Consider the following 15,183-nt stretch of genomic DNA (forward strand, 5'->3'; position numbering starts at 1 on the left):
CCTGTGGTATGTCTGTGTGTGGCAGCTCGATAGCAGCTGATAGCAAAATCACTTCACAGCTGTGACGCTTACAGGGGGGTATGGGGCCTAAGAGCTGGACAAGCTATCAGGAAAGCGGTCTATTTGAGTGACAGGCACTTCTTGTGACTCTGCAGCCCTATAAGGGCACATCAACTTTAGGGCTCTGGTGTCTCACTCGCCCCCCACCCCCTTTCCTCAACACCCCCTTTAACGTAGTGAACCTATCTTCTGGAAGCTTCTGAATGGAAGCTTCTAGAACCCCCCCACCCCCAAAGTATAAAAAGACACCGGTGTCGTGGGGTCTGCATAGATTCACGTGAACACACTGCTCACGGGAGGAGGAGCATAGCACACACTTGGAGCGCTTCAACAAGAGAAGACAAGCTCAGTGATACATTTGACGACTATCTTCAAGAGGCAACTGATCTGAAAAGATTCTAGTCAAGGTAAGACTGAAGAGATAATTTTCATTATATCATATTAAACTGGTTGCTATAATAGTTGTATGGAGTATGGACAGAGGGGTAAAAAATACTTGCTGCAACTTGGAATACATGAAAATAAAACCACTAACTGACAGAAATGCACAAATATAGTAGTGCAAAAATACACGTGTAAAAGCACATGGCAAGCAGGGTGACCCTGGGTGTGAATGTAATGGCGGATGAGCAGGGAAAGCCGGGTGGCACAAAGAGCAGATACTGCAGTTTCCCATCTTTTTGCAGGGAAGTATCAAAAACATTGCAATAATAGGGGGTGATGTTTAAATGTAATGAAATCACAAAGATGGCAACTTTTGTATGGTCAGAAGAAATGTTGTCCTTCGAGGCAGATTTATTTAGTTTTGAATGGAAAGGCCTCACTCATGACAAAATATAATCATTGCTGCTCTACAGTTAAAACCAGATTCTTCCTTTTTTTTTTTTTTTAAATTTCTAGCTGCTGTTCCTTCCTAAACTTGAAGGTGTCGAGTGACACATGGTGAATGGCTTTGGGGGGGTTGGGCAAAGCATCCCAACTCCGCCCATTTAGCAAATGGCAAGCCTTTGATTGACAGAAGGAACATGTGTTCGTCTACCATCTGCAATGGCTAACCTCCTCATGCCATGAGGCTGCCTTTTAGGGTGGATAAACAGATTTCAAATGTAACGGCAGGAGATTAGTTTTGAGATCTCCAACTTTTTTTTTTCTGAGCAAATTTGTATATCTGAGCACAAGAAGCATAATTTTGAAAAATTGTCTCCTTTTTTTCAGATGCCTGCTGCTGGAACAGTCATGGAGGATGAAGTGGAGACCTTCGCCTTCCAGGCTGAGATCGCTCAGCTGATGTCCCTGATCATCAACACCTTCTACTCAAACAAAGAGATCTTCCTTAGGGAACTTATCTCCAACTCCTCAGATGTAAATACAAACCAGCAGTTTATCATACATGTTCCTTTTGCTTTTGAAACTGTACGCAGCTCTCACATGTGCGAAAACATCACAATGTTAACAAGCTCATCCCTTCCTCACAGGCCTTGGACAAAATAAGATATGAGAGCTTGACAGACCCCACCAAACTTGAGTCCTGCAAGGACCTGAAGATCGAAATCACGCCCGACCAGCTCGCCCGCACCCTGACCCTGGTGGACACGGGCATCGGCATGACCAAGGCCGACCTGATCAACAATCTGGGCACGATCGCCAAGTCTGGCACCAAGGCTTTCATGGAGGCCCTGCAAGCTGGAGCCGACATCTCCATGATCGGTCAGTTCGGTGTGGGTTTCTACTCGGCCTACCTCGTGGCTGACAAGGTGACTGTGATAACCAAGCACAACGATGACGAGCAATACATTTGGCAGTCTGCGGCTGGAGGCTCATTCACAGTCAAAGTTGACACTGGTGAGTTCCCTCATTGCTATAATATTCAATAAGTGTCATTATGAATATGATTTGTCACAGTCGGGCCCTGCACTCATCATTGGTTTTATTGCTACTTTTAGGAGAGTCCATCGGCAGAGGCACCAGAGTGATCCTTCACCTCAAAGAAGATCAGACGGAATACTGTGAGGAGAAGCGCGTCAAGGAAGTTGTGAAGAAGCACTCTCAGTTCATTGGCTACCCTATCACACTTTATGTAAGTACCATTAGCAAACTTGGTGATAATCAGTGACATTGACGTACTGAGACACCAATTCCTAAACCACCACTCTTTCTACATATTCCAGGTGGAGAAAACAAGGGAGAAGGAAGTGGACCTTGAAGAGGGAGAAAAGGAAGAGGAAGTTGAGAAAGATGCCGCTGAAGACAAGGATAAACCTAAGATTGAGGACGTGGGCTCCGATGAAGACGAGGACACAAAGGAGAACAAGAACAAGAGGAAGAAGAAGGTCAAGGAGAAGTACATTGATTCCCAGGAGCTGAACAAGACCAAGCCCATCTGGACCCGTAACCCTGATGACATCACCAATGACGAGTACGGAGAGTTCTACAAGAGTCTCACCAACGATTGGGAGGACCACCTGGCTGTCAAGGTAAGCAGAGTCTAACTACCTCTTTGCAAATCTGATCATGGCTTCATGTGATTTATTTTTTCAAGCTAATGCATTCATACTTCATTCTTGTCTCTTGCAGCATTTCTCAGTGGAGGGCCAGCTGGAGTTCCGTGCCTTGCTCTTCGTACCCAGAAGGGCGTCCTTTGACCTCTTTGAGAACAAGAAGAAGAAAAACAACATCAAGCTGTACGTGCGCAGGGTCTTCATCATGGACAACTGTGATGAGCTCATCCCAGAGTACCTCAGTGAGTAACATAAGTGACACATTACTAATCATTCACATGCAATTTATTATAAGATATTATGCAGGCTAATTGTTAGTAAGATTATTTTCTTCAATAAAAATAGTTTGTATAATTTAAGTGTACAGCCCTTTGTCACAAGCATGTCTCAAAAGGAATTTAGAGTCGCTCAATATGGAATTCAAAGCTTATCTATTGCCTCCAAACAACACAAGACGGCCGGCCCTGGTTATGGAAGCACAAAGCGCTGTCTATCTTTTGGAAGGCTAAGCAGTCATTATCTTCTTTATTCAGATTTCATCAAAGGTGTGGTGGACTCTGAGGATCTGCCGCTGAACATCTCCAGAGAGATGCTGCAGCAGAGCAAGATCCTGAAAGTCATCCGCAAGAACCTGGTCAAGAAGTGCATGGAACTCTTCGCCGACCTGGCCGACGACAAGGACAACTACAAGAAGTACTACGAGCAGTTCTCCAAGAACATCAAAGTAGGTTCCTCGATCTGAATGTATGTCTTTAACTCTAACCCTTCAGATAAAAAAATAAAAAAAATCGGAGGGTTCACATTGACTATTTGCAACATTTTTTTTGTATCAGCTTGGCATCCATGAAGACTCTCAGAACAGGAAGAAGCTGTCTGAGCTGCTGCGCTACTTCACCTCGACCTCTGGAGATGAGGTGGTTTCCCTGAAAGACTATGTTTCGCGCATGAAGGAGAACCAGAAACACATCTACTACATCACAGGTTAGCAATTCAACTCTCTCCTTTTCTTCTTTCAGGTTTGCTTCAAACCTTTCTCAAAAGGGATTTGGTAACTAGTGTATTGATTCAATAAATGTACATTAACTTCCACAGGTGAGACCAAAGACCAGGTGGCCAACTCTTCCTTTGTGGAGCGCCTTCGCAAAGCCGGCCTTGAGGTCATTTACATGATCGAGCCCATCGACGAGTACTGTGTCCAGCAGCTAAAAGAATATGATGGCAAGAACCTGGTTTCAGTGACCAAAGAAGGCCTGGAGCTCCCGGAGGATGAGGACAACCTGAAGAAGCAGGAGGAGCTCAAAAACAAATTTGAGAACATTTGCAAGATCATGAAGGACATCCTCGACAAGAAGATTGAAAAGGTGAAGAAAACATATCTCATCTGTCTAAATGTTGCAGTACAATTGTGCTAATGTAGCACGGCCGATTTTGTTTAATCATGACAATAACGCAACATTTTATTATTGACAGGTCACGGTGTCAAACCGCCTGGTCTCTTCCCCATGCTGCATCGTCACCAGCACCTACGGCTGGACAGCCAACATGGAGCGGATCATGAAGTCTCAGGCCCTGAGAGATAACTCCACCATGGGCTACATGACGGCCAAGAAGCACCTTGAGATCAACCCTATGCATCCAATCGTTGAGACCTTGAGGGTGAAGGCAGAGGCCGACAAGAATGACAAGGCCGTGAAAGACCTGGTCATCCTCCTGTTCGAGACCGCCCTGCTCTCCTCTGGATTTACACTGGATGACCCGCAGACGCATGCCAACCGCATCTACAGAATGATCAAGCTTGGTCTTGGTACGTTTTCTTTTTCACCACGACCGGTGACTTTACAGGAATTGGTCCGCTCATTATATGCCTCCATCAATAAGTGGCGTTGGTTGGCTAATGAAATGCATTCTCATTCACAGGTGTTGATGATGATGATTCTGCAGTCGAGGACCTCGTTCAGCCTGCTGAAGAAGATATGCCAGTCTTGGAAGGAGACGATGACACATCAAGAATGGAGGAAGTTGACTAAAATACTGAAAAGACTCTTTCCTGCTTTATAATGTTTTTATAATTGTGTTACTTCTTCAAATGGACACGTCACTGTCACAACTCATTTCTTATTAGTCGATACAGCTTATTTAATGGAATTGATGTCCGCCACGGTGTGGCTTTGTCTATCAAGTGGTTTGTAAACAACTACTGACAACCATTAAGAGAGGGATATAAAGTCACTGTGACTTTGACTATCTTTTTGTAATTTTTTTTTTTTTTTTTTTATGAAATGCATTAAAATTTGTAATAAAAAAAACAACAACTCGGTTACTGAGTCCATTACCTGTCCAACTCATTACTTTGTACGGGTCCTAGATTGGTTAAAAAGGGATAACCATAATGCAGGTTAAGTAACTAAACGTCAACTTTTTTCCCTGCGTTAGTTCATTCGAGTTCAAAACCCTCCGTCCCTCCCTCCCTCCGTCCCTCCCTCCCCCAGCCCCGCCCCCCCCCGGCGCCCCATCATGATCGACAGCCCACCGGGCCTGTCAGCGAGCCTCACCGAGCTGCGTCGCGAGGAGGGTTCCAGATGGTTCTGGAAGGCTCAGGACAGGATTTCACGAACTGTCGGTGACTGTAGAAAAGCCGCACAGCTAACCGTCAGCAATAAACACCCCACCAGCCGGGTTGTTCACAACTGCTTCAACCGCTACACGGCTCACTCCGGGAGTTTCGTTACACTGAGGACCAAGGTAAATAAATTGTGTATATATATTTTATATAATACAAAAATAATTGACTCCGGGATGCAACTGTTAAACTATAACATGACACACTTTGCATTAATATTAGCTCCGTTTTTAATGTTGAAACTTAACCGTTTGACGTCGGTGTCGCTGCCATATTTTACAAGACTACCATAATTTTAAAGTCATTCTGGATGTAACTAACGGTGAGGTCTGTGTAAATCTAGCTCATGCCCACCGCGTTTACAATCGGCTTAATACAATACTATAATCATAGATAATTGGATTTTACATTATGGTTTGGGTCGAAGTAATCTCCCTGGCATGTCAGCGTTATTAGCAACCGTCAAAACTTTTTCTTAACATCATTTTGGCAGCTGCACGTTACCCCGCCCACATCACCTTTGCTGTCACTCAAAGTCGGAGCGATGACGGTCACATGGCCCGTGTCGGGCTGGAATTTTGGCAAAACGGGTGAAGAAATGAATGAACCGAAATCAGATTTTTATTCAACAGAGATTATTCCTAGATTACTTTTTATTTAAAAATGTTTTCACCGTGCAAAGTTCAGGTAAGTACAGGACGGTCATTCACAGAAGCTCCCCAACGGAGGAGAGCTCGATTCCCATGGAAACTGCTGGAGTCCTGTTCGTCTCTTGGTACCTTCTAGAAACGCGCAGTTTACCCGAGAAACCGACAGGAGGAGACATTTCATTTACTGATATGTAATCCAAGCCACTGCTTCTCTCTGATCAACCAGACACCAATCGATATCAATACACTGTCGTGATCGATCTACATTGGTGGGCTACATATTTAGTTTCATATCTCTAGTAAGATCTGGGTTGTGTTACCTATATAAGACTATCTAGATTTGTAAAAAAAAATACAAAAATATGCTAAAGTAATTAACTTTCTAAACTCTCCTCCATATATATATTTTTATTTGCATTTGCAGACAATATAATGTGTATTATGTCATTTGTGTAAAGGAAGAAGCAGGTGGATTTGGTCTCATTCGCCAAAAATGGATTATAGACAAGTGGAGCACTTAGCAGAGCCGGACAGTCTGTCACACCACCTGTCCGCACCATCAACGCTTTCTTATACTAACCTATCATACCGATGCACACCTCCACTGATGTTAACTGAAGGGATTACTCAGTGTTTTGACAACGGCACTGACGGGTGATGGCCAATGTTAATGAATCATGTTACTCATTAACATAACAGCCATGTAATACATAACCTCAGATTGTGTCAGAGGTATTGATTTAACTATATGAGGTAGTTTTGTGGTGGTGTTGATTCGATCAATTCTATTAAGATAAAATACAATAATTTTTTATTTGTCCCACAGGAAATGGACAATGCAAACGAAACGAGAGACATAAGTAAAAGAGATAAACAAATGTAATCAAACACAGTGAAGCTATTGTGTGTATATATAGTAGAAGACAACAAAAATAAAATATATAATCAGAGTAAATTGTTGTTTGTATTGAACAGATTATTGATATTGCACATGAATGAATAAATTAATGAGGAATTTCTCTGTTTTTTTGGTCTGTGCATGTTACTGTGAGCACTAATTCTAGTTAAACCGTATATAGGAAGGTTTAACTTAATTACCAGCACAGTACCCGAGGGGGATTGGCAGTGCTGTGGTTGTCGTGGGTGTGACAGCGTAGTGACTCACTGTGCTGCAGCCGATCCACAGACCAATGCACATGATTGTGCACACAGGTCCGCAACATGCCTGCATAACTGCAAAACAAATACACAAGACCAAGGGAAACTACTGGGTCGGTGTTTAGCTGTACAAAAGCGTCCAACATTACTCCTCGTGGCAATGCGTCCCATTTTCTAATCTAAATAAAATAATTGTGTAGGCCTTGGTGCACTGCGCTTTAGCGAGACAAATGGTGCCAGTTTATAGGATATACATTTGTATGTGTGTGTGTGTCATCCATGATATGAGCATCATGTAAAAATAGTAATTTGTCCCCTCTCCTTAGATGCCAGAATCACATGACCAACCAATGGAGGAAGAGGAGGCTGAGACCTTCGCATTCCAGGCTGAGATCGCTCAGCTGATGTCCTTGATCATCAACACCTTCTACTCAAACAAAGAGATCTTCCTCAGGGAGCTTATCTCCAACTCCTCAGATGTAAGTTTGTCATAGTATTAGCCTAAAGCTGTTTCTCTAATCTCATGGTTTGTCTAAAATGTTTATTGAGCTTGTTTTTAAGTTGAAGTGCTGTTGTGCACTTTAGTTATAACACATAGTACTATGCTGATGATCAAAAATCGTGAATAATTTAAGAGCCCCCCGCCCCCACAGGCCCTGGACAAAATCCGCTACGAGAGTCTCACTGATCCCAGCAAGCTGGATGATGGCAAAGAGCTTAAGATCGAAGTAATTCCCAACAAAGAGGAACGCACCATAACCTTGATTGACACGGGCATCGGCATGACCAAGGCCGACCTGATCAACAACCTGGGAACGATCGCCAAGTCTGGCACCAAGGCTTTCATGGAGGCTCTGCAGGCTGGAGCCGACATCTCCATGATCGGTCAGTTCGGTGTGGGTTTCTACTCGGCCTACCTCGTGGCTGAGAGGGTGACGGTGATAACCAAGCACAACGATGACGAGCAGTACGCCTGGGAATCCTCTGCTGGAGGCTCATTCACAGTGAAAGTAGACAACTGTAAGTATTATAACGGCCATTTTTTTGTTGCTGTTTAACAATTTAGTTGTATTGATAAGAGCGATACCTCTAGGAGAGCTTACTCTAACTGACCCACCTTTCTCCCATATAGCTGAGCCCATGGGACGTGGCACCAAGGTGGTTCTGCACTTGAAAGAAGACCAAATGGAATACATTGAGGAGCGAAGAATCAAAGAGATTGTGAAAAAGCACTCACAGTTCATTGGCTATCCCATCACTCTGTTTGTAAGTACTCATTTAACCTCTTAACGTTCTGCCTTCCCGCGGGCGTCCTTTACTGTACTTCTATTGTACACTGTACATCTATTTATAGTTCTATTTATAGTTCGGTACGAGTGCCACATGTTTCTGAAAACCTACGATTCTTGTGATTCCAGCTGTGCACTCCATTCCACTCCATCAGACCACCCACAGCAGCTACAAACAAGACTTTTGTCAGACAACAACAAACAAACAAACGATAGCAAAAACCAGGCAACTCACCGATGACGCCTCATATTGATCCATAAATCCATAACATTCCAACAACAACGGCGTTGTTACGTCGTAAAGGTCCAATAAAAAAATCCCATAAAAGATTTAGTCTAAAAGACGTGATTACATCCATAAATATCCACAAACTGGCATTGCATCATTTCATATCAGCTGGAAGATATGAAACAATAACTTTTTGTTTTTAGAAGAAAAGCAAGTTTGCATGAGAGCACAAATACGAAATCTAACCTTTCCAATGAAACGTCACTTGAACCAATAGGAGTTTCATGTCCTTACTGACAGGCTACATTACCCAACTAGAAGCTACATTGAAGTACAGGCTCAGCCTCTCTTTTCTTACGTGGATCAAGCCTGTCACGTCATACGGCTCAGATGACAGGCGTTTCGTACAGCCAATGAAATTGCCTAAAAAACAGGTCCAAACAAGAGGGGTTGGAGATGATCCCAACAGCCTTCAGCTTGATGAGAAGAGACAGCTGCTGACTGAGCCCCAGTTTGGCCTTGAATTAGCACGAAAATGCATTATACTTCATTTGTCAGCAATACTGGTAGTAAATATGAATAGTACCTCTATAAGTTTGCAAGACTATAAGCCTTTTTAATAAAAGGTATATATATCATGAATATTTTCAGTCTCAAAATGAAAAAACTGTGTAAAATATTAATTTTCTGTGATATTGTTATCTGCTTTTTACTTAGACTAGATAAGGCTTCAGGCTATTGTCCCATTGTGTTTTCCAGTTCATAAGTACCATTTATAGTCATCTACAGGCATCTATTTGCAAAGAAATGTTCAGGCGGAAATAAAAATGTTATACTTTAGTGTGTTCAAACTTATATAACTCAATGTCAGCAGCTCTTAAAGTGATTCTGACTATTGAGGGGAAAAAGCTTCAGATTGTTACCTTTCAAAAGAGACCAAGACCATGCTTTTACTCAAAATAGTTCAAGTAGAGCTTGCAATTTACTTTGGGCATACCTGGATAGGCGTTTTTCGTAAAATTGTACAGGAACGCTATTAAGTTGTTTAATTAATTAATTAATTAATTCACAACAGTTAACCTGGGTAAGTAAAGTAATGCAAAAAACATGGCCAGTGACATGAGTCCTTTTTTAAAATTCAGGTGGAGAAAGAACGCGACAAGGAGGTGAGTGACGACGAGGCGGAGGAGGAGGAAGAGAAGGACAAGGATGAAGAAGAAGAGAAGGACGAGGACAAGCCTGAGATTGAGGATGTTGGGTCAGACGAGGAGCACGACCACGACAAATGTTCAGACAAAAAGAAGAAGAAGAAGAAGAAGATCAAGGAGAAGTACATTGACCAAGAAGAGCTGAACAAGATCAAACCCCTGTGGACCCGTAACCCGGACGACATCAGTAATGACGAGTACGGAGAGTTCTACAAGAGTCTGACCAACGACTGGGAGGAACACCTGGCTGTCAAGGTAAGTCTCTTCATCTTTTCTTTATCCATATCGGACATAGATGAAAATTGACCCTACAACTGAACTGATCGACCCTCTTTCTTGCAGCATTTCTCAGTGGAGGGCCAGCTGGAATTTCGCGCCTTGCTCTTTGTGCCTCGTCGCGCTCCCTTCGACCTCTTTGAGAACAAGAAGAAGAAGAACAACATCAAGCTGTACGTGCGCAGGGTCTTCATCATGGACAACTGCGATGAGGTCATACCCGAGTACCTCAGTGAGTAACATAAGTGACACATTACTAATCATTCACATACAATTTCTTCTAAGATATTCATGGCTTTAATATTATGCAGGCTAATTGTTATATGGATTATTTTGGTGTATAATAAATTAAGTTTGTCTGGCTTTGGAAGGCTAAGCAGTCGTTCTTCTCTATTCAGATTTCATCAAAGGTGTGGTGGACTCTGAGGATCTGCCGCTGAACATCTCCAGAGAGATGCTGCAGCAGAGCAAGATCCTGAAAGTCATCCGCAAGAACCTGGTGAAGAAGTGCCTGGAACTCTTCACCGAACTGGCCGAGGACAAGGAAAACTACAAGAAGTGCTACGAGCAGTTCTCCAAGAACATCAAGGTCGGTGTCCTCGTCTCGCACTGTTCGAGCTGCGGGTGTTCTGAATCTTGTCACATTTTGACTTTTGGCAGCCTTGTGTGTAGGGATGGGTATTATTAGTTTTTTTTCTGATACCAGTGCTAAAACGATACTTTTAAAACGATACCGGTGCCTAAACGGTGCCTGAACCGATGCTTAAAAAACAGAAGCACAAAACGATGATTGACGACATGGCCAAGGCAAATTTCTTTCTTCAAATTGAACAATATACTAACTGTTTAAAGTATACTATAAATATAAAGAAATACAAAACACTTGACTTCAAACTACAGCTTCAAACTTTTTTACTTTAAACTATGAACAATATATATAAAAATATGACAGACACAAGCATCAGGTGAGCTGATGGGGACCGTGTGAAACAAAACTCCACTCAGAAACTGTTGGATTCTACAAACTCTGCTACTTTACTGGACTACATGTCATCATTAATATCAACTGGGAGAGCTTTTCTGAACCAGACGGAGCTGCTCTTGAATTCGGCAAACACCAAATGAACCGAGGAACAAACACATCTCCTAATAATCTCACTTTGTGTCGCGGCTTGGAGCATTTCAGAGATTCCAGAGTTTGAAACAGACATTTCCTCAATGAGGTTTGGTGCAGAAAACGGAGTGTTTCTCTCTCGGAGTTTGGAGTACACGCAATTTTGTTGTTGCATTTTGTTGTTCAAATCGTTTTTTGCGAAATACACCCACACTTCTAAACTTTTAGATTTTGGCTTTTTCTCTGTTAAACGGTTGATGGCTAGCTAGCTACTGTAGCTATACAAACAGTAGGCTATCGTTACCTGCTGCCAGGGAGGAGTCATCAGAGTAGTTTTGAAAAAGTATTTTAATCGGCTCAGGCACCGGAAGGAAGCACCGAAATCTGTGTTGCATTTCGGTTCGGTAGGCACCGTTCGTATAGCCACCGGTGCCGTATAGCCATAATGGCATCGGCTTTTGGTAGGCTACCCAACCCGACTTGTGTGTGTGACACCTTGGTTTGATACTTTGTTCAGCCTGCCAAATGTAATCTGAATTTTAGCAGGAGAGAGCTAATGTTTGCTGAGAGTGCAGAAATTATCTATGGAATTGCGGTTGACGATTACTGTTTGTTCCACTGACCTTTGATGCACTGGCCATCTGTCTGATCCTGTGTCCTAATGAAAAGCTGCTTTGAGTCTTGCTTGGTGCTCCATATTGTCATCTTCTGTTTAAATGGAGGCGCAATGGTTACACCTTGGAGACCAATACAAGTGCTTTTACATGTTTTGCCAAATATCATATAATTTTTATCAGAATTAAATGGATCTCCTGCAACTTCTCCTTCAACTGCATGTTACTGACATTCAGTGTCATTTGTCTTTCAGCTTGGCATTCATGAGGATTCTCAAAACAAAAAGAGGCTGTCTGAGCTGCTGCGATACTACACCTCGGCTTCTGGGGATGAGGTGGTGTCCTTGAAGGACTATGTTACACGCATGAAGGAAAACCAGAAACACATCTACTACATCACTGGTGAGGATGCCCTTCATTCATGAACTGTTAATGTTTAATTAGAAAGTGGTTTAGAATTAGGCAAACTGAGTTGATGAACGTGATATTGCAGCTATGCGTGACAACGTTGCCCTGTATTTCAGGTGAGACCAAAGACCAGGTGGCCAACTCTTCCTTTGTGGAGCGTCTTCGCAAAGCCGGCCTCGAGGTCATTTACATGATTGAGCCCATCGACGAGTACTGTGTCCAGCAGCTGAAGGAATTTGAGGGCAAAAACCTGGTCTCGGTGACCAAGGAAGGCCTGGAGCTGCCTGAGGACGAGGAAGAGAAGAAGACGCAGGAGGAGAAGAAGGCTCAGTTTGAGAACCTGTGCAAGATCATGAAGGACATCTTAGAGAAGAAGGTGGAGAAGGTGAGAAGATTAGGAAATTAAACGGCTTCACAACAACCCATGAGGTCTTGTATAACTTAAGGTTGTATAATCCCATGTTGTGCAATTAAGGGAGAAAATTATTAATAATATTTTACCTCCACAGGTCACAGTCTCCAACCGCCTGGTTTCTTCCCCCTGCTGCATCGTCACCAGCACTTATGGCTGGACGGCCAACATGGAGAGGATCATGAAGGCCCAGGCTCTGAGGGACAACTCCACCATGGGCTACATGGCTGCTAAGAAGCACCTTGAGATCAACCCTGACCACCCCATCGTAGAGACCCTGCGGCAGAAGGCGGAAACCGACAAGAACGACAAGTCTGTGAAGGATCTGGTCATCCTGCTGTTTGAGACCGCCCTGCTCTCTTCAGGATTTACCTTGGATGAGCCTCAGACCCACTCCAATCGTATCTACAGAATGATCAAGCTGGGTCTTGGTGAGTATCTGTGTTCATTGACGCAATGTAAAACTTCCAAGACATCTTTATCGACACTTCTTGGACATTTTTGAGCTACAAATGATTGCATTGTCTGTAATCATTTGTAGCTGATTGCATACTTTTAACTGTGCAACATGTCTGGCAATAGTGGTTTAAAATAAGTAATGGCTTCCTTTCTATTTTTTAAGGTATTGATGAAGATGATCTGACACCAGAGGAAGTCATCTGTGCTCCCACTGAGGACATGCCCCCTCTTGAAGGGGATGATGAAGACACAACCAGGATGGAGGAGGTGGACTAGGCCTGTTTCTACAGCCTGCTGGTGTTCAGAAGTAGTGTTATATCAAACTTAAAGTTTAATGTTGTAAATGAGCCTGGGATGACCCCTACCCCTCAACCTCTTTTTGATCAAATCCCTATTAGTTCCTCTTGCATTTACCATATGCAGTTCAGATTTATTCCTTTAGAATGTTCTTTTTTAAGTTGTCACTTTTTGTAACTTGAGTTGTATCAATGCATTTGTTTTGTATTTATTGACATTCCAATGACATTCTTTGTGTTCTTACTGTAACTGTAAATATATCAGAATTGATACTGTTATTTCAAATGGGTGGGACCCAAAAATAAAGGTTAACCATATTAACAAGTCATGTTTTGTTCAACCTCACTGATACTGAATGTTTTGAACATGAAGAGGGTGTAAAAACAATGCATAAGGGTACAAGAAGTTACAGCCAACGACAGAAAATAAGTATAGATTCAGTTAAATCATAAAGCACAGTTGAGTGAAATTACCCTGGTGTGTGTGTGTGTATGAACCTAACTGGCATATGACATCTTCCTTAATGTCACGAAAGGATTTACAAAAAGAGCCAAGTTCATAACAAACATATAAATGCATTACTGGAAGGAATGCAAATAAGAGGAACACAAAATGGAAGCTATTGTGTGTCCTCAAGGCTTTCAGGTAAAATGACAGGGTGGGGCCACTTGCGGTGCATCGTAAGGGCTTGAGAAATGGGGCATTTGCACACTGAATTGAGCCGCGATCTCAGGGTTGACTCCACAAATGACTAATGGAAACCCTCGGACACGATTGCAAGGAGAGTTTTCAAGGATGTGAACAGTAGCTCATAAAACAAATGCCACAATACTGATTTTTTCAACACTAGCTGTAGTGACATGGATCCTGCGAACAACTGAATAAAACAGAAACTCCAGAAGAGGAGAACTGTATTCTTTCAAGGCCATCACCTTACAGTCTCCCACTAAATCATTCTAATAGGGCAGCAGGTATTATATATATATATAATAATAATAATATTAATAATATATATGTATATATGTATATATACATATATATAAATATGTATATATATATATATTATATATATATATATATATTATATATATGTTATATGTGTATATATATACATACATATATATATATATATATATATATATATATATATATATAATAGGTTAGCAGCAGGTATTTTTGGCTTGTCATAGGAGGAAAAGCACAGGTGTAACTAATAACCCCTAACGATGGCTCTGCTCTATTTAAGTGTTGCACACTGCTGAGGATTTATTTGATTACTCACACGTGTGCTTTTCCCTACTCTGACATGTAAATATGTCTTGACTGAAATGGGCCTAATACAAAACGGGGCATAATAACATATTGACAGAGGCAAAAATAATAAGTGGGGGTGGAGGGGACTGAAATTGATGAATGAATTCAGAAGGCAAAATAGACATTGCAAGAGACAGTTGAATTCCATTAGATGGCAGTAATACAACAAAGCATGTCAGCTGCAATGGAGTCTGACTGCGACCAGCAAAAAGAAGGCTTGTCCAAGCTCTTCACATATTTTAAAAAACTCTGTGGCATCGGAAGGTTTACCAGCCAGAGTGAAATAGATTAGCTGCACAGGCTTTTTAGAATAATTTAGAGAGATGTTCGTTCAGCAAATGACCAAAAAACACACTCAGGAGGTGCAGAAATGTAATATTAAAGTCACAATGTGCACCAAAAATAAAATAAATGTCCTCTACTTACGTCAAAAGTGACATTCAAGATATTTATTCTTCTTTTTTTGGTGCCGTCCACGTTTAGCCTTCTGTCTCGTGTGGTGTAATGGCGACCCGTCACCGATAGGGAGCTCCCGCTGACCCGCGACGGTCGCCGTGTCACTCTGTGACGTCGGAGT

The 15,183-nt window shown here is 42.3% G+C and overlaps 2 protein-coding genes across 2 annotated transcripts; both read left to right on the top strand.

The window, feature by feature from the left end:
* Nucleotides 1–1,275: 1,275 nt before the first annotated feature.
* On the top strand, nucleotides 1,276–4,835 carry hsp90aa1.1 (heat shock protein 90, alpha (cytosolic), class A member 1, tandem duplicate 1; the record flags this gene model as incomplete). Its single annotated transcript, XM_079216195.1, has 10 exons — nucleotides 1,276–1,422; nucleotides 1,536–1,902; nucleotides 2,004–2,137; nucleotides 2,229–2,534; nucleotides 2,635–2,800; nucleotides 3,092–3,282; nucleotides 3,392–3,539; nucleotides 3,651–3,919; nucleotides 4,029–4,362; nucleotides 4,476–4,835. 10 exons carry the CDS (start codon nucleotides 1,276–1,278, stop codon nucleotides 4,583–4,585), a joined length of 2,172 nt encoding a protein of 723 aa, XP_079072321.1. The 3' UTR covers nucleotides 4,586–4,835.
* A 2,477-nt stretch (nucleotides 4,836–7,312) lies between these two features.
* On the top strand, nucleotides 7,313–13,607 carry LOC306734669 (heat shock protein HSP 90-alpha; the record flags this gene model as incomplete). The annotated part of the gene is made up of 10 exons (XM_079216041.1): nucleotides 7,313–7,465; nucleotides 7,640–8,006; nucleotides 8,119–8,252; nucleotides 9,647–9,967; nucleotides 10,055–10,220; nucleotides 10,387–10,577; nucleotides 11,971–12,118; nucleotides 12,241–12,509; nucleotides 12,634–12,967; nucleotides 13,159–13,607. 10 exons carry the CDS (start codon nucleotides 7,313–7,315, stop codon nucleotides 13,269–13,271), a joined length of 2,196 nt encoding a protein of 731 aa, XP_079072167.1. The 3' UTR covers nucleotides 13,272–13,607.
* Between the last annotated feature and the right edge of the window lie 1,576 nt (nucleotides 13,608–15,183).

Source organism: Taurulus bubalis, assembly GCF_910589615.1.
Source record: "Taurulus bubalis genome assembly, chromosome: 3".
Taxonomy (NCBI): Eukaryota; Metazoa; Chordata; class Actinopteri; order Perciformes; family Cottidae; genus Taurulus; species Taurulus bubalis.